Here is an 18,960-nt window from a genome sequence, read left to right on the forward strand (position 1 = left end):
CTACAATTAAATAATTAGCACTTCAGCAATAATGACATTTAGAGCCTTCTACTTTCATAACCTAAAATTTTCTATTAATGAGCTAACCATGGGCTACAGGACTACCTACCACCCCAGCACCCTCCTCCCACACATCCTTGTAGGGGAGTGTGGGCAAGTGATTACTCTCGGATTAAGACTTGCCTTACCGGCAGATATGTGTGGCATAATTAAATAATGGCTGCCTCACCCGAACAGTCCCAATGCATACGGGCTTCCCAACGTCGTCAGATCAGCACAATATTAACCATGACACAGGCGTAACCAGCCCGGTAATTAATGCAGTGAATCAATTACAAATTAGTCAATTTGGAGAATTCCCCACTGGAGTCCACTCATTACCAGTGCTCTGATGGAGTCGCAAGTTTGTCTCTTGGGAAGTGGTGTCACTTCATTGCTCTCATTTTCTATCTGTCTTTATCTCTTTTCTGAAGGTAGGCTTCGGAAGACAAATGGAGGATGAAATTGATGCTGCCTGCTGCTTAGCTTTGCATTGCAATTTAAAATGTCAGGTACACAACATTCGATTATAGGTACAACTGGAGAAGAGCATTAAGCTAATCAAAGTTAATGAGGACACCTTTACAAGGGTATCCTAAGTACAAATAGGCTGTCTACCACCAAGCTTTGAAGACTTTGTACTATACAAGCACATTTTTATATAAACCTTTAAAAGGCAGTTGTAATATTGATTTTGCCCATTGTTTGTGTTTTTATTCTGCACATTTCCTTATAACATTCAATAATACTGTCAAAAGCTATACAGCAAAAGTGATGGTCTTCTACTGTATTACCATACTTCCGCTATCCACTGCCCCTAAATGATAGTGCAGTGGCCAAATTACAGGAATTATATAAAGTATACCTAACTAAACAGGTATTGAAGGAAAGTGGTAGCATGAATTATATGCCTTTCTCTGCACACTCTGTATTGATGGTTCTCATAGCATAGGATAAGGTGAACACCACACTATTCATTTCCCTGCCAAAAGGTGAGAATCGCTCTTAATGACAGAGGGCTTTCTAGCTCAATTCAGGAACTGTCAGGGAGGTGAAATGGGAAAGACTGCCATGATGAGAGACAGCAAAAGAGGGTATGGATGTGTGTGTATGTGTGGCTGTGTATACATTTTCCTGCCCACAAGTCCATGAAAGGCAAGGAGCGTTCAGTAAACACAGCAGATTAAAAAATAAAGATAGATATTATATATTACCCAATATAAAATTCAGTAATGTATTTTTAATAAATAACTCAACATTGCTCTTTGTTTTTTAAATGCATTGTTCACTAACATAAATGAAGGAAGAAAAATAGAGGAAAATATTTTAAATCCACTCCAGTACATCACCACCCCCAATTATAATCTCAGTGATAAACATAAAGTGAAATCACAGCTATTAGACAATGAAAACTGAAAACGCATCAGCTTCTTAAAAGTAAGCTGCTGAGTGGCAGAACAGATGTTCTGAGTTGCTATATACTGAACAGGTGGGTGTAAAATGTTTTACAGGGATTGCAAAGTCTTTGTGGACTTTTATTACACTCTGTAAATGAGTTTGGCTCAAAAGTCTAATGCTTAAAAATAATAATAATAATAATGGAAAGCAATGACAGCAAACATTAATCAGAGTTGTTGCTGTAGCTCCTTAACTTGGCCAAAGTTCAGGAAAGCAGGACTCCTTCACCACAAGCAGTGATGGTAAACTAGCACTGACTTTCCATGACACTTGCAAACAGTAATAGTATTTTAGTTGGCCACTGTGGCACAAGTTTGGTTATATTTTATTCTTTTTGATTTTTAGGATAATCAGTGAGTCTCAGAAATACTAATTTTGTGTTTAATTATGTTAAAAGCCAGTCGGTATCATATCTGATTAAAGTACCAACTGGCAGAAACACTGATCTCACAGTTTTGATGACTGATAACTGCAATATGTCACACATCTGCATCAGAACATACCCAGAGTAAGTTAATTTTTATTTTAACTTGTTCATTACATAATTATTTAGTGTAACACAGTCAATATACTGGATGAAAACAAGACAACGTGAAAAATAAAAGGAAATAAAAGACTGATATTGATTTTTCTCTCGGTTTACTTTCCTAAGGAAAGCAAGAGGAACTGTGTCATGATTGTTGTGTGAGCTTTGACTAAGGGAGGTGAGTTAGATAAGCTGAGAGACATGACCAAATGTGCCACCTCCATCTATTACTACATCAGGAAAGTTGAACCTTTTGCTTTGTCCATAAGAACAAAAATAAAAGGCAGACGTTGTAACAGTCTAACATATGTCCCTTTTTCATGTCTGTTCAGACACCGCAAACATCTGAATCAGTATCTGACCAAAAATCTGCGTAATAATTTTTAAGAAAATCACCACGTGTCTCATACAGATGGAAAAAAAACATTCCAGATAAAAAAGAAGCATCAGATGCTGCATTTAAATAAATGCTTTATATTTATTGATCTTATATTTAGGATGAGTAAATACATACTTGTTTTTGTATATGTTTCTGTGGTAGCCCAGTTTGTGCTTTTTGCACATTCACATTGTTCTCAGATCTTGTAGCACAATAGCCTGGAAATCATAAGGCTACAGATACAATTTAGTCTGACACCCTCTTAAAACACTAGAACCAGAGATAGGGTATTGCAGTGGACCTGTTAGTTTTGCTACATCACAGTTTCCTATCCAGGGTCTACTAAATTATTTTAATTGTGTATATAAAAGTTCTGTCTGACCTATGTAGTACACATGGGAGATGCACTGTATATTTGAAGAACTGAAAGAGGCTCAAGACACTTGCCCTGATGGCATAGTATGTAAAATATAGGATTGGGCACAAACCTATGATAGTCACATTTAAGGGAAATTGAAATAAGCAGGCCTCATCTTATAAGTTCCCTCTGTGAAAGCTTAAACCGGGGGTGTCGAACTCCAGGCCTTGAGGGCCGGTGTCCTGCAGGTTTTATATATCGCCCCGGGTCAACACACCTGAATCAAATGATTAGTTCATTACCAGGTTTCTGGAGAACTTCAAGACATGTTGACGAGGTAATTTAGCCATTTAAATCAGCTGTGTTGGATCAAGGACACATCTAAAACCTGCAGGACACCGGCCCTCGAGGCCTGGAGTTCGACACCTCAATGCCAATATTGTCAAGAAAGTTGTGAGAGATTTCTTTTCTACTTATATAACCACCTTTCCTGAAAATACACCATAGACCAAATAGAATTATGAAAATGCTTTCTAAGAAATCCTGGCTCTCCTGGATTAAAATGAGATACTGAAACCGTACGTGTACTCGATTTTCATACATTATGCGTTACTGTTTTTCAATCCATTTCTCTTTCTTCATATGATTGTTTCACTGTTTAGCCTTTCTTTCCTTCAGAATTTGAGGATGGTGTATTCTGTCAATGATGCATTCACCTTACAGGGCTTTTTTGTCATCCTGCTTGACAAGTCGACTGTCATCCTGTCGCAACCAATGACACTCCAACTGAGTACTACACATTGCCTCTCCGTACATCACCCTGAACAGGGACTTCTCAAAGTCACCCATTCTTGCCAATCTCATTAGCCAGCAACAGCCAGCCCAAATATCAACCACATGCCAAACCCACACTTGTTAGTAACAAATATCAGTTTATGATGTTTTATCTTGCATTCAGTCGTCATAAAATTATCTGTAACTTTGTGATTTTTTTTTATTTCAGTACACTTAAACTAGTTTTTTTGCTTTGTTATAAAGATAATATAATATTTCCCCTTTAAAATCCTCACTTGTGCTTGAGTAAAGTAGTATTCGTAGAAAACAGCTGGCATTCTCCCACTGTAGAGGCAAATGAAGGACGTGGAACGCCCAACAGAGAGGTTTCAAATCTTTCATGTCACTTGTTCTTTTGGCTTTTGTTACCACAGTTAACAACAGAAAAATCTGTCTAATCTCACACAAGAATGCCTTTGTACAGCCACACAGGCATCATCATGCACACGCACACGCACACTAATAGATACACACATGTTTGCACACGCAGACACACATAAGCATAAGACAAGTGGTGTAAGAAACACAAGTGAGAGTTTCTCTTCATTGTCAAAGATGAGTCATCCTAATCAACTTGCCAAGGCAATAAGAGATACTTCTGTGATTCCGAAACATACACTGGTGTGCATACTTCCACACAAATACACACATACATCAAAGGCAGTATCACCTGCAGGTGTTTGAAGTGGCTCATATTGGGTTTGAGCCACTCCAGAAGGATTGAGGTATTACTGAGGAGCTGGTGGGTTGTAGGTGGGCACTTGGCATGGCAACACTTCTGAGGCTGAGAATGAAAAAAGGATACCAGTTTCACCAGGGCCACTTAATGGGATGGCGTCGCAACATCATATTATAACCGATTTAGGAAGTCATTTGCCTTCATTCACAATAGAGTTAATTTCAGGAATTATTGTCAAAACAGTAGTAAAGCAATATGGGACAACTGCCAGCCAGTAATATTTCCATTATATGCCAGTTCCACTGAAGGTGATCTCCTGGAAAAAGTCAGGAGGTTTTCTTACTTACATTTGTAGACACTTCATCCGATTCTGTGTCTGTGTACAAATGTGGATGTGAGCTCAGGCAGAGGATTTAAGCAACCGATATGGAAATAGAGGATTGAGGCTTAGCAATGCAAACCTTAAGCCCACCCCCAGTGCACTTCTGTGTATCTGACTTCAGTGACCGCAGCCCTGCAGAGCACATATCTTTGCCTCAATATGTATGGAAATGAGAGGCAATCATGCTAACGTGTGTTCAGTGTCTTCAAACATGCTAATGGTGCCAATGTCCTCCACCCGCAGCCTAACATTTCACCTTTTCCTCACACCTTTTGGTTTACTCTCTGTCTCTTCTGACCTGGAACAGGTATGTTTTTAATTATGCGTAAAAATATACGTAAGACTAGCCCAGTCCACTCGTCTGAGCTTCTCCTGCAGTGTGCAGGAAGAAAATCTTCTGCTCTTTCTCCTTCCTTCACTGACTCTACCCCCGAAACCTCCCTCTCTTCCTTTAGAAGTCAGGGATTGAAGGACTCGATTTCAAAACTGTGCACGTCTCAGTGACTCAAGTGAGGTTTTTGTTCCGCTGCCACACTTCCGTTCACAAATGCTCCAGCGTAGGGAGGAGGGAGAAATCCCTGTTAATCTAGTGAATCTGGCTCTCTAGGTCTTTTTTGTTCACTGTTGCTGAGATCCTGACGCATTGATCTCTTAGGAGGTATGTAGGGTGTGAGGTTGGATGAACTGAAAAGTTGCTAGAGGGAGTCTAACGTCCAACTGTAGACATAATCTCTTCTTTTTTTTTTTTTTTTAAAAAAAGCTGTCTTTATTCACTTAAGAGATTGCAGATGATCAACAGTTTGCACTGACCTCTTTGAATTTGTAATGATGCATTGGTATAAATAATTACTTGTGTTACTTGTGTTAAGATTAAAAAGAAATCCTGAAAATGCATGCAAAGACCATTACAACTTGGATTTCTGGAAGATGTGGCCCACACACCTATCGACACACCGAAGAGCTATTTTTATTGGTAGAAATCCAGGACAACATTGTGTCATGGTGTTATATTTAGCAGGTAATTTAATGCTCTAATTTCACTGTAGCTAAATTGAGGGCATAATGCAAATCATCGTATTTAGCGCTAATATAGACATAGAAAAACTGTTGCACCGGCACCTGTGCAGTCTACATTGATAATCACATCTGCTTCTTTGCATTAATATCTGTTTGAATGTTATATACAGATATACTCCTTTGGGAACTTATGCATCAAAACGTGTTGAAATCCAGGTGCTTGTCTCCCTGAAGTACTTTTACTATGTGCTTGGCCTGCACCAGTGGTATTGCCAAGGGGTGCTTGTTTTGTTGATCTGTGTTTAATGAAAGTGACCACGCACAGAGCATATTCGGCCATTAGCTCAGCAAGAGCCTGTAATCACTACAAGTTGTTTCCTTTTTTTCTCGCAGTTCATTATTGAACAAACATTCTGTGGGGGGAAAAGCATGTGTTTCTGCCACTTCCTTCTCCCTCTTTTTATTCCCTTTGCAGTGTTGCACTTTCGAAGCTATCGATTTGGTGGCTTGAAAATAACAAACGACAGCTATGTGAGTGGGACAACAAACAACCTCAGAAAATACAATATAAAAGGAATCCGTGAAGTATGTGCCTTGAAGTAATTATTAGCTACTGTATATGCTTAAATTTAATCAGCCAGAGATGATTGCTTTTGCTGTTGTGTGCTGCCCTCAGTCTTCTGTGAGGAAGAAAGAGTACCTGGATATGGCAGTGTCCAAGGCTATGTCACTGTGCTACACAGAGTGCCGCATATTTGGTTTTGTAGCAGGGTTGAAAAGACCTTCAAACTTAGTGGGGTGAATGTGACTAATCTAAAGACCTTGCCAAACTCTGTGTTGGCAAAGAGTACTACATACACTCACTTGAAAAAAAGCTCAATATATTCTCTATGTACACATACTCTTGATTCAAATCAATAAATGTACATTTATGGTGTGGTCAAGTTTAGTTGCACCATCATAATGCTCCTCAACGTTTGAAGCCTCAAACCCACCACTGCTCTTATTAATTCACTGGATCGTTTCATCAGCACAAAGAAGTTTACGCTATGTCCTTTTTTCTCCAGGTAGTTTTTAAATTGATAAACACATTCAGAGACATACTGAATGTAACGTCCCCATCAATCACTCACATAGGTACACAGACACTCAAGGCCTGTCTGTTTCTATTAATGGTAATCAGCTGGGTAATGATGACAGAGCTGCGACTGTGGCTTACTTACTGGTGGCTGATGGCCATGCTCTCTGACAGCTGTCAGCCGCCATGACTACACTGCCAGGGCCCTCCTTAGGACTTATTTCAGCTCAGTACATCAGCTGCAGCAGCACTTCACACACAGACTTGTTGATTATCAGCATCAGTGGGCCGGCGTGGAAAGACTTCTCTGACCGCCTGTCTGCTAATGACAGCCACCATGATGGTGGATGGGAGAAAGAGGACACAGCCTGTCACTTTGATTCATGCAATAGCAGATCCAACTGGATGGCTTCTCGCCAAAGTCTCGACAGTCGTTATATCCCCTCCTAAATGACATTTAAAGTGTGAAGCAGTGCCTGTCCTTGTGGCTCAGTCACCCCAGGCCAGGCCCCGGACACGAATCCCGAACCCTGTGCCAAGTTTTGAAGTAAGGTCACAAACCCCACAGTCAATTCTTCTCCTAGATGCCTGAACTCAGCTCATTGGCATTATTGAACGACCTTGAAGACAGATGCTTAGAGTACATTACTTAGTTTGTTTGGTTTTTTGTCTTGTAGTCCTCATATTAATTTTTTTATTCTTTTGCTTTCCTATTTTAATCTATTTTTATTATTGTACCTATGTCCACCATCGCTGAATTATTTCAAATGCTCCGTCCTGAGTTTGGCTAAAACCTAAACAGAAAATAGATGTTAGAATTGGTCAGTCTGGCTAATTCTGTTACTGATATTTAAGAAATGGGAAACTTTTGTCCATATATATTTGTTTCTGCACATTACCACTATGAATTTTAAATGTAAGTGCAGACTTTCAGCTGTAATTCAGTGGGTTTAACAAAAAGATTGTATAAAAATCAGAGGAACTAGAGAATTTTTTAATACAATCCCTTCATTTCAGTGGCTCAAAAGTAATTGGACAAATTATGTAACTGAAAATACTCATTTTTAGTACTCTGTTAAAAACACTTTCGTGACAATGACAGTGTTAGGGTATCTTTTGACCCAGTTTTTTGTGACTTTTGTATTATAAGGATGGTTAAGTTCCAGTCCTACAGCTAGACTCAAGTTTAGTTGTTTCTATGTTTCTGAGTTTCTTGCTCCCCAGTTTGTAGTTTCCTCTCTGTTAGGTTTTTCTGTCTCCATGTTTGTATCTCTCTCCGTGTCTCTCTCTCGCTCACTAACCTTTTTCCCCTGTTCCTCTCCTTGTGTCTCATCTTTTGCCTCCTTGGTTGTTCGTTCCCTTTGCTGTGTGTTAGGTCTGTGTCTCAGTGTTTCTTGTTTTATCTTTCGTCCTGTGTTCAGTGTGTTACGTTTTGCTTCCCCGTCTCGTCGCATCCAATTCACTGCAGTTTCACTCTTGTCATGCCTCAGTGTATTTATTGTCTGTCTTTCTCAGTCCTTTGTCGGTGCGTCAGCAAATCTCCTGCTAAATCCTCCTTGTGTTTCCACATTACCTCGTTAAAATCCAAGGTATCTCAAGGCATTCCTAGTGTTCCAGGTTTTACGTTTGTTTATTCTAGCTTCCCCAATGTAGGTGTTCCACTGTCTGTTTTTTATTATTTTGGATTAACTATTTCTGTTATCTGCCTTAATAAACAGCACATCCTTAATTAAAGCACAGTTTTGTCTTCTGTAGTCTGCATTTGGGTCCTCTTATAAAGATACACACTCGTTCTCATCCAGATGTCCAGGTCTTTTTGCGTTGCTCCCTATTGCTGCCACTCCTACTACTGTAGCAATTTCTTGGATGTTTTTTTTTTCTGTTTTCTCAGCTTAAGTATAGCTTGTTTCACCTGCATGGAGAGCTCCTTTGACCGCATGTTGTCTTTCACAGCAAAATCTTCCAAATCCAAGGACCACACCTCAAATAAATTCCAGGCTTTTTATCTGCTTAACTGATAATGAAATACATAGCGTTTGAGTCAATTGTCCAATTACTTTTGGTCCCTTTAAAAGGAGGGTGGCACATGTTAAGGAGCTGAAACTCCTCAACCCTTTGTCCAGTTTGAATGTGGAAACCCCCAAATAAAAGTTGAGATTCTACGCATTATGTCCATGTCTATTATTTAACTATAATTGGAACATGTTTCAGTAAACATGTAAAAAAAAATGAAACTTGTGTCATTGTCCAAATATATATAATAATAATGAATATACTGAACTGCAAAATAGGCAATGTTAACATCAATTATATTTCTGTCAAAATATAATCCGTTACAGACACTAAACATGAAGTTTTTAGTGGTTTTTGAACTGATAACAGTTTCTGGAAGACGCTAAAATGGATGTTCTTGCAGAAATTCAGTGTTATCTTTTTTCTTGATCAATTAGATATTATGTGATGAATTTTAGCCTGAGAACATGCAGCCACTATAAACACAGAACTGTGATAACCTTGTGCCTTTTGCCTTTACACTAACTTGTTTACTGAATTAATTTTACATTCGCCATGAGAGGCACAAGTTGTTTTTCTTTTTTTCCCTAGAAATGTGTTGTTAGTGTTTTCATCTATGCAACATGTACACACTTAAAATGCACACTAACACTTATTTCCATACCTCTATCCACAGTCTATCAGGGAAGTGACAGGCTATGTGTTGGTGGCTCTCAACCAGTTTGACTACCTGCCATTAGAGAACTTGAGAATCATCCGAGGAACCAAGCTATACGAGGACCGCTACTCCCTTGCAATCTTCCTCAATTACAGACGTGATGGAAACTTTGGCCTGCGCCAGTTGGGTCTAAAAAATCTCACAGGCAAGTTGAATTATTTTTTGGTTACTCACATTTTTTTTATGTTAATGGACACGCAATGAGTAAAAAAAACAATCCAGCTTCAAAACACCTGTAATATCAATTTTTACAATTCAGAGGTGAGTTAGAAGAATCACATTAAAATCAGTTGTGTGTATTAAGAAAAATTATAACAAAAGGTGATAAAAATAGAGGAATATTTTCATTTTATGTTGTTTTTAGGCCTCCGTGCAAGCAATAGTTAGGGCAAGAGGCCCATTCCATGAAGAAAACAGTGAGTGTCTCCAAAATGATCCCCTCAGAATCACAATGCCTTTAGTACAAGAATTACACATGCAAAGCACATGAAAGTTTATAATTATTGCAAGTCTCACAGTCTAAAGCCAAATTCCCATTTATGTTCAGCATGATTTTGCTATTGCTACCAAATTTGAGCATTTATATCATGGATACACTCAAGCTTCAAAAACAAAAACTCCATCATTAATATCTTAGTCATGGAGTATCAAACACTAGAAGTCTAGATGTTTTCTGATAATTCACAAACTTCAAAAAGTACTTTTTGGGTAAACTTTAAAGGGTTCTATCACCATGTGGCATATTTAGCTGATCAAAACAAGTTATAGAATATGAAAGGTTTCCTTTTTACCTATATTTTGATATCAGGCTCATCTTCTAGTTGTCACTCCTTAAAATATTCCTTAAAATATTTTTTTTTTCTGCTTCTGGAACTTAAGAAATTTAAAAATCACAACTTTAAAAACGTCAAATTTTAAACTATCACCATGTAATTTAAAGGCCTGTGACTCTGAAAATATTCAGTATTCAACTATGACTCATGGAAGTCGTGACTGGAGTTTTGTCAAACAAGATTAAAAAACTCAAACATACAGCCATGGATGTAAACTGCAGCTTGACTCTTTTGACAAAGACACACAGCATACTGTATGTATACTTGCACTTATAATTCACATTGCACAATCAAACAATTTAAGTGTGCTGGAAGTGGGTTACTCTTTACTTTTTTTCTTTATCCTGACGGGTGCTGTTATCACAGTTCACCTTTTTATATGAAGGGGTATTATACCATCTGACAAAGTTGTGAAAATACATCTAATTTATCATTTCCAGCTATTGCTCAGACAAAAACGTATTCTTGTATGAGTTACCACCTGAAATCTATTTGAGAATATTGTGTCCTAGTGATTGCTGATAAACTGCGTAGTGAGAAGGAAAGGATTGTGTGGGCGGCTCTGCCTTTTTATGAAAAATGATCCAGTGCTAGAAGGTTATCTTCTGCAGACTGACCCTGAGGTCAGCACAAAATGAACCTCTAGACTCGCAAAAAAGATGCACAGCTTTTCCACTACAGAGCAGCACACCTTTCTTGCAGTGTGTTCGAAATAAGATCAAAGCTGCCATTCACTCATCTTGAAGCTAAATCCAACATCACAAATGATCAAAGCGGGCGAAGATATGGACAGAATCGATACTTTGTGGTGGCTGAATAAGAGTAAATAAGGGTTTGCATGACCCTTGACAGCTCTGATAATGTTCAAGATGGAGAAATAGATACATTAAGTGATCAATGCATCAGCACATCTCTATGCTTGTGTGTTGATCACAGTAAAAATGTCATCTGCCACACATGTTTGCTCTTGTTCTGCAGCAGCTTTGACATTAATAATGAATACCTGTATTGTTGCCTACATTTAAAAATAACAATAACAAAACATAAATAAATAAAAACACTAATAACTTTTCTTAATTGCTTACTCAAAGTGGGTCATGTTGGGGCGGTGTCTGTTGCAAGTGACAAACTAGTACACATGTCTTTGGAAAAACCAATTGAATATCAATTGAATTGCTCTTAAATCAGATTTACAGCACACAGAATTTACTAGAATTTAACAACTACCTATCTAAAAAAAAAATACAGACAGGCTGTATCTGTATACACAATGTAGACACAATATAAAGAATTCCAAGGGAAACACTGAGTCATAAGAAGAAGACAGTGACATTGGCGTGTTCCAAAAATGTAAAAGAAAAGAACAAAATGACCTAGTGAAAGATTAGCATTCAATTCGTGACATTTACGAAGATGTGTGAGGATGGTACTGAGACTGTGCCTTCCTTACCTCTTCCAAATTCACTTTCTAAATAATTCATTGTTGTCTTCAGCTGTTCTTTCCTGGTTGTTCCCCAGAGTTGCGAGAAACAACGCAGCCATCAGTCTGCATGTGCAGCTTCAGTATGTGCTGGGGTGTTAACGTTCTGCCTTCTATTCTTTCTCACACGTGGTGCCATACTTGGGGAATTACATTTGTCCAGCATAGCATTTTGCTGTGCCCTTCCTTTTCCATTGTGGTGCCAAGTTGAAGTGAGCGTGGAGGGAGGCCAGGGCGGTTCTCTGTGAGAAGCTGCTGTTTGATGTGCCATCCGTGGCCTCAAGCCATGAAGTAGAGGGGGAAGTTATGCACAACAACCAGGGTCAGAATCTGCTCTACTTCATAACTATGAGTGCTTGTGTTTCACCCCTGTGCTCGCTTTCGTGGTGACAAAAACATGTTGGTTGTTGTTTGTTCTTATTAAGATGCAATCATTTAACGATTAAAGGTTTGGTTTGTGTTGAAATATATTATGTAGAGATCAGAAATGGCTCTCACGGGTGCCTCTAGAAGAACAATTAATATACCCCACATGGCCTTAATCATCACTTGGTCAGTGTGGGATTACATCAAGGGAGATAAGACACTGAGGTGACCTAAATCACAAATAGCTTGATAGTATTACTTTTAAAAGGACCTATCCTCTTGTGTCTTGAACTTTTCACACGTACATGCATGTCAGCTTTGGGTAGATAGGGCCGTTCACGATCATGTCTATAACTGTGGACCCTAGAAAACCTTTATACAAACTTGTCACTTCAGAACAAGAAACTTGTCTTGAAGGGTCTATCATATCACTTTTTTTTGTGCAGATGGACCTGACAGTTAAACAAGCTCTTGCTGTGGGGAGAGACAAGTCACTTGTGTCCCAGTTTGTTCTGTTGCAGTTGTCATCATTTGGCTGTGCGCAAGCGGAGAAAGGAAATAAGCTAAAACTATCAGGATAAACCCGCTCCTGTACTTCAAGCAGCAGAGATCAAACTTCCTTTCCTTCAGCTGCTGTAGCGAGTCCAAAGCAGTCTCATTCATTACGAGGCCTTTGATGTTGCTGTCATATTAGCCCATCGTTCTTCTTGCAGTAGCTCCCAGGGGAAGTGTAAAATGATCAATAAAATTCATAAGCAACATATATAAGAGGATAAAACATATTAAATACATAAGGGGCTAATCGAAAGAAGGCACAGTGAAAGACCCCTTCGGTGCTGAAACCCACACACAGTTCTACTTGGTTTGAAATTGCCTTGGGATGAAATCAATTTGTCGCTAGTATATTGTAGCATTGCACTTATTGATTTTCCTGGTGCACTCTCCGCGAGCTGTGAATGGACTCTCTGGATTTGAGGGGACTGGAGGATGGGGTGGAGGACGTCTCTGGCTGAGCAGGGATAGGACTCCCTCTGATGCACCTTTCAATCAAGCTTAGCTAAGTTATCCTCATGAATATGAAATATAAGGCACAGTCAAGCCGGGGAAAGTTAAGGATAGTGTGTGTGCACGGGGGTGTATAGAATAAGAAATATAGGCACTAAGTGCAGAAAGTTTAGTTGTGTTGTTTGACATTTCTTCCTCTGGAACAAAAAACTGTCCTGGCCGTTATAAGACTATTCATTTTTAGGCATTTTGGGTGTGCAAGTGAGCTCTCTGATAGCTACAAGGAAAAGCTTTAAATAAGTCATTCTTTTTACTTCTCCCTATGTCCAAGCAAGAAAAAAGGTTAAATACAGCTGGCTTCTGACATTTTCAAAGTTCCCTATCCATATTTTGATGCATAATGACCCGCACTGTCCTCCTTCTTGCTACGGCAAACATTTTCACCACTTCTGTGTGGATTCACATGAACCCTGGGTAGCCTCTGTGCTTTCACATGATAATTACAGCCTGCTTCCCTGGCAAAATAATAACAGCCTCAATAAGGAGCACAACACAGATGAGCTTTCTGATTTTGCCACCCCCCACCCCCCCTCTATTTTCCTCATTTCATTTCTTTCAGATTTGTTTTGTGTTGTTGATTCATTTTTCTAACCACCCTACGCCTGCACTGCGTCTGTCCAAAATGAAGCATCCAATCTGAGGCCCCATCTGCTGAATGATCCTCTCTCATCGCATGCATGTACACAAGCCTGTGTTTTACGCCAAGGCGTTAACCACTCCTTCATGGCCCATCTGCTCTCTCTTTGTCTATCCCATTTTTTGTCTTTCTTCCATCTCTTTATCCCTGTCTTTGGCTCTCTGTTGGTCATCATATTTTAGTTGGCTGTCTTGATTTGTCACACTGATGCCTTTCACACAAACACATGCATGCTTGTACCAATCTGTACTGTATGCAAAAGTCTCTTGCGCACTTGAGTCTGACTCTGTTCTCCAAAGGCTACTGCAGTTGTTGAGTCAATATCATCTGCTCAGTGTGTCCTTCTTAGTGTTATGTGACAGTGATACACAGGGGAAGCAGGAAAAGGATGGAATGGGGCACGTTGACGGGAATGATTTGAGTTAATGTGTTTCCCCCAGACAAGGAACTGGTAAATGGGGGGGCATAAAATTGGAGCCTTTTTCTGATCCCCAAGATTTTCGTTCATCGTCTAACTACTAGTAGACGAAAGAGAAATTCGGCCACGGGAGCCAGAGTAGATTGGTTCAGTGCACATCACAAGAATTCAGCCAAGCCTCTTGCCTGGGAGCCCACATACCTCAGGTCTCCTTCAATTGTGTGTCTAATTGATTACTTCCCATGCAATTACTCCTGTGTCACACTCAATATTTCACCACTGCAGGAAGGGGGCAAGATGGGGCGTCTTTTTGAAGGACGACATTCATATTGTCACATTTGTGAGCCTCTAATGTGGATTGTGGGGAAGCACATGTTAAACTTACGCCCGAAACAAGCCATGTGTAGTAACTGATATCAAGTGATTGCAGTGTAATGTGGCTTAGAGAGAGAGAGAAATTACCAAAGCAATTAGTTTTTATGCCACAGGTCAACAAAGCTCAATTCCTCAAAAAGTTTATTTTTGTGTTTCTTTTTTTTAATGTCTTCATTTAATATAAAGGGTTTTTCACATTTTTAATTAAAAAAAATGTAACATATTTTTGTCATTTTTAATTTCTCATTTTTTACAGTTTGGAGTCCTTTAATTAAATGACTTCATATTATTCTTACTTTCCCTTAAATTAGCTTAATTTAGCTTTAACATTTTACCCGATTATATTTTTTCCAGGGCCATCTGGATCTGTCACTCACAGCATGGTCTAAAGGGTGCATGGATATTTTTCTTTTTTATGCTTTTGTTATTTGTTCTGTTCTTCGGTCTTTAATAATGCGATGCCTGAGATTTCATAAGCAGAAAATAAATGTGCTTTATGAAATATTAATGGACAACAATAGCAAAACCTGCCATGAGAAAGGAAAGATAATAATACACAATGGAGCTTCTCCAATTAAAAATGTGTACGTCTCTCTCTCTGTGTGCTGCATTTGGCAAAGAACTGAAATGATGGACTGTGTCGTCTAAAAGTTTTAACAGAGTTCATGCTCCCTTAAATATGTTTAGACTGCAAAGTTTAACTCAAACACCAGTGACCATTATTATCCCACCTTAGGTTTATTGCATTTTACTTCCCCTTAATCTTTAAAGCCTTAAACTATTCTCTTACCTGCCTGCAAGGAATAAAGAAATGTACAAATATTTTGTTTAAAAAGCCTTTGCAAATCATGAATACAATGAAGAGGAAAATGAAAGTAATAATAACAAATATAGTCAGTAATGTGCAAAAGTATATATATATATGTATGTGTATATATATATATATATATATATATATATATATATATATATATATATATATATATATATATATATATATGTATGTGTATATATATATATATATATATATATATATATATATATATATATATATATATATATATATATATATATATATATGTATGTATGTACATTGCTGGGAAATTGGGAAATACTTCCAGTGATTTATTGAAACATATACAAAGATATATGGAAATGCAAAATAAGGGGCAAAACCAGCATTTGCATATTACTAATAAACTTGAAGGTGAATATTTGACTAGTCAACCTCAAAAATTACTTCCTCTAAACCATCAACAGCTCTATTAGACCCCTAATGCTACAAAACTGTTTATTAATGCTTCAATCCTATGTATGATCGGTCTATCTCTTTTTATGGGCTATATACCAAAGGCCTCTAAGGTGGCAGTAATTAAACCAGTTCTTAAAAAGCCATCACTTGATCCAGCACTCATAGGTAATTATAGCCTGACGAAGTTCAAAATTTCATGATAGAGTAGTTGTAAAACAGCTAATTAATCATATTCAGATGAATGGTTTATCTGAAGAGTTTCTGTAAGGATTCAGAATTCATCACAATACAGAAACAGCACTAGTGAAGGTAACGATGGCCTTTGAGACCATCTCTAGACCTCAGTGCAACATTTAATACCACTAACCACAATACTTTAGTAAAGAGATTAAAACACACGGGTATTAAAAGGTATTTGGCTGCAGTGGTTCGAATCATATCTGTCTAATAGACTTCAATCTGTTCATGTAAATGTAGAGTTCTGTTCACATGCCAAGGTTAATTATGGTTCCAAAGGATCTGTGCTGGGATACAGTCCTTTTGCATTTCACATGGTTCCTTTAGGCAGTATCATATTAAAGGCTTATTATATATTTTCAATCCTATGCGGATGATACCCAGCTTTATCAATCTCTGGAGCCAAGTGACAAAGCCGCTTAGTTAGGCTACAGGAATGTCTTAAAAACAAAAAGACCTGGATGACCTCTAATTTCCTACTTCTAAATCCAGAGAAAAAAGAGTATTGTATTTGGCCCTAAAAATCTTAGAAACATGGTATCTAACCTTACGATATAAAGTGCTTTGAGGTGACCGTTGTTGTGATTTGGCACTATATACATTTTACACAGAGTGTAAAATGGTTGCTAATGTTTTTGTCACTTTTTATGGAATCAAACTCAAAGTAATGTCGTTTAATATTGTTGATCTACACATGTCTGTTGCTACCATGGGCGTCACACGCTCAGCCGTCATTGTAATGAGACACTCTCACAAACCAAATCACGGTTTAGTAATGCAGTAACGCAGCCTGCTTATGGGAAAGTAACAGTAATCTAATTACCTTCTGGCAATAGCAATCCCTTACTCTACTCGTTACTTGGAAAAAGTAATCGGATTACAGTAACATGTTACTGCCCATCTCTGTTAAGGACACACTGCAGACAATGTAGACATGTTGTAGCAAAAATATTTTATACCTGTAAAACTATTATTTTTGTTATTTTCATAGATCCAACTACAGAAATATATACGAAGTGTCTAAAGGTGTAAAACAAAGTTTTATGTTTTTTTAAAGCAGAGGTAAAGCTTGACATAGTCCAGCACCACGGAGCCTATGCCGATGTCTCTTGTACCAAAAAGAGAATCAGCCCAGCTCTTATTTTGTTCTCCACTTTTCTGCTATCTCTTTAAATATGCTATTTAAAGTTGGTTCTTTGCTAATCCCTGTTCTGTTCACTAGTTCATGCCTTGATTTTAGGGAATGTTTTTATGCATCAATGATTCATGGGTTCGTTTTAAGTGGCTAAACAACCAAAATCAAAACAAACAAACAAAACAAAACAAACAAGAAACAAGAAAAGCCTCTGAAAATGGAGACTGTAGAACTACTGCTCAAGACCACAAATTATACAAAAGTCTGGGTCCTTGGAAGCAAGAGCTGAAGAAATGAGGAGCGGCTCAAGACATTAGTATAGTACTGCACATATAGACAGCATCTGGAAAAGTGCAGGGCAGATTAGTGATTGCTTCTTCTATATGCTATTAAAGCAGTCTGATATCAATTATTCTCCCTAAGGGAGATTGTTTTGGTCAGCAACTCCTTTTAAAGTGTTTTGATGCAGATAGATAGAACTGACAATTTTGTCTGTTCTAACAGCAGTTTATGTCATTCTTTATTTGGTTGCTTGTTTTATTTCATGCAAGAATGCTAATGTGTGAATGCATCACACTAGTCCCTACACTCGTATCTTGTGTCTCTTTCCAATAAACAATTTACATTTCCTCTGATTATCAGAATCAGAATCAGAATACTTTATTGATCCCTGGGGGAAATTATTTTTTTGTTACAGTGCTCCATTATAAACCAACATTAACAAGACAGACAATACGCTAACTAAGAATAATACAATATATACATATATATACATATATATATACAAAGTCACTCATTAATAAATACCTGGAAAAGAAACATGTGTAGTTGTAGCAGTAACCAGTGTGTTAAGTGGATGCATTGTACAGGGAGATGGCCACAGGCAGGAAAGATTTCCTGTGTTGTTCAGTAGTGCTTTTCGATAATCTCAGTCTCTCACTGAACGTGCTCCTGTAACTGACCAGCATGTCATGGAGTGGGTGGGAGGTGTTATCCAACATTGTCTTCATCTTGGACAACATCCTCCTCTCCGACACCACCTTGAGGGAGTCCAGCTCCGTCCCCACAACATTACTGGCCTTACGGATTAGTTTATTGAGTCTGTTGGCATCTGCTACCCTCAGCCTGCTCCCCCAGCATGCAGCAGCATAGAGGATCGCACTGGCCACAACAGACTCGTAGAAAATCCTGAGCATTTTCTGGCAGATGTTGAAGGACCTCAGTCGCCTCAAAAAATAGAGACGACTCTGGCCCTTCCTGTAAAGTGCTGTGGTGTTTTTAGCCCAGTCCAGTTTATTGTCAATGTGATTACACTGCAGACCAGTCTGTCCTCACTGAATAGAATATATTCCAGGACCTTACTTCAGCTTCCCCTTTAGCAGATAATACTGCAATATTATCTGGTATTATCACAATATTCTCATACCTACATACCACTCATTACCAGTTTGCCTTCCTAAAGGAGCCTCTACGGCCTCCTCTAAGTGAGAGTTGACTTTCACCTCATTAAAAGTTAAAGTAGGCGTGGAAAGAATTTTAATGCCAATTAATAATCAAAACACAGTCTTCTTCCCTTTTTCTCAAACATTTTCCATCCCCCCAGGCAGTGGCTTAGATCAGACATAGATCCGCCACGATGTAGATGTAAAATTGGGTAAGACACCAACAGGACATTCTTCTC

General features: G+C 38.4%; 1 protein-coding gene across 3 annotated transcripts in view; it reads left to right on the forward strand.

Annotated features, from left to right (window-relative positions):
- The window catches only part of erbb4b (erb-b2 receptor tyrosine kinase 4b), a 309,821-nt gene that overhangs the window by 162,598 nt on the left and 128,263 nt on the right, over positions 1 to 18,960 (forward strand). For all 3 annotated transcript variants that reach the window (XM_006802355.3, XM_035912788.2, XM_035912787.2), the window contains exon 3: positions 9,440 to 9,626. In XM_006802355.3, the coding sequence (XP_006802418.2) occupies positions 9,440 to 9,626 (187 nt within the window). The remainder of the gene's footprint in view (positions 1 to 9,439; positions 9,627 to 18,960) is intronic.

Source organism: Neolamprologus brichardi, chromosome 16, assembly GCF_056152115.1.
Source record: "Neolamprologus brichardi isolate AB-2024 chromosome 16, ASM5615211v1, whole genome shotgun sequence".
In the NCBI taxonomy this organism is placed as follows: domain Eukaryota; kingdom Metazoa; phylum Chordata; class Actinopteri; order Cichliformes; family Cichlidae; genus Neolamprologus; species Neolamprologus brichardi.